Consider the following 1,642-nt stretch of genomic DNA (forward strand, 5'->3'; position numbering starts at 1 on the left):
TGTTAATACATACAAAACTTACCATCTATTCTACACTTAGAATCTGTTAAATACATACAAAACTAACCATCTATTCTACACTTACAATCTGTTAAATATATACAAAACTTACTATTTGTTCTACTCTTACAATCTGTTAAATATATACAAAACTTACCATCTATTCTACACTTACAATCTGTTAAATACATACAAAACTTACCATCTATTCTATACTTACAATCTGTTAAATATAGACAAAACGTATAATCTATTCTACACTTAGAATCTGTTAAATATATACAAAACTTATCATCTATTCTACACTTAGAATCTGTTAAATATATACAAAACTTATCATCTATTCTACACTTAGAATCTGTTAAATATATACAAAACTTATCATCTATTCTATACTTACAATCTGTTAAATATATACAAAAGTTACCATCTATAATATACTTACAATCTGTTAAATATATACAAAACTTATCATCTATTCTACACTTAGAATCTGTTAAATATATACAAAAACTTATCATCTATTCTACACTTAGAATCTGTTAAATATATACAAAACTTATCATCTATTCTATACTTACAATCTGTTAAATATATACAAAACTTATCATCTATTCTATACTTATAATCTGTTAAATATATACCAAACTTATCATCTATTCTATACTTACAATCTGTTAAATATATACAAAACGTATAATCTATTCTACACTTACAATATGTTAAATATATACAAAACGTATAATCTATTATACACTTACAATATGTTAAATATATACAAAACTTATCATCTATTCTATACTTACAATCTGTTAAATATATACAAAAGTTACCATCTATAATATACTTACAATCTGTTAAATATATACAAAACTTATCATCTATTCTACACTTAGAATCTGTTAAATATATACAAAACTTATCATCTATTCTACACTTAGAATCTGTTAAATATATACAAAACTTATCATCTATTCTATACTTATAATCTGTTAAATATATATCAAACTTATCATCTATTCTATACTTACAATCTGTTAAATATATACAAAACGTATAATCTATTCTACACCTACAATATGTTAAATATATACAAAACGTATAATCTATTCTACACTTACAATACGTTAAATATATACTTAATATCTAATCTACACTTACAATCTGTTAAATATATACAAAACTTACCATCTATTCTACAGTTATAATCTGTTAAATATATACAAAACTTATCATCTATTTTACACTTACAACCTGTTAAATATATACAAAACTTACCATCTATTCTATACCTACAATCTGTTAAATATATTCAAAACTTACCATCTATTCTACACTTACAATATGTTAAATATATACAAGAGTTACCATCTATTCTACACTTACAACCTGTTAAATATATACAAAAGTTACCATCTATTCTACACTTACAATCTGTTAAATTTATACAAAACTTAATATCTATTCTACACTTACAATCTGTTAAATATATACAAAACTTACCATCTATTCTACACTTACAATCTGTTAAATTTATACAAAACTTAATATCTTTTCTACACTTACAATATGTTAAATATATACAAAACTTATCATTAATATCTATTCTACACTTACAATATGTTAAATATATCAAAACCTT

At 21.8% G+C, this 1,642-nt stretch overlaps 1 protein-coding gene across 1 annotated transcript; it reads right to left on the bottom strand.

Annotated features, from left to right (window-relative positions):
• Positions 1 to 22: 22 nt before the first annotated feature.
• On the bottom strand, positions 23 to 1,389 carry LOTGIDRAFT_176797 (hypothetical protein; the record flags this gene model as incomplete). The annotated part of the gene is made up of 7 exons (XM_009060157.1): positions 23 to 43; positions 203 to 358; positions 401 to 493; positions 582 to 674; positions 852 to 1,034; positions 1,189 to 1,254; positions 1,324 to 1,389. Coding segments are annotated over 7 exons (678 nt in total), but the record flags the coding sequence as incomplete, so codon positions are not given.
• Between the last annotated feature and the right edge of the window lie 253 nt (positions 1,390 to 1,642).

Source organism: Lottia gigantea, assembly GCF_000327385.1.
Source record: "Lottia gigantea unplaced genomic scaffold LOTGIsca_4081, whole genome shotgun sequence".
NCBI lineage: Eukaryota > Metazoa > Mollusca > Gastropoda > Lottiidae > Lottia > Lottia gigantea.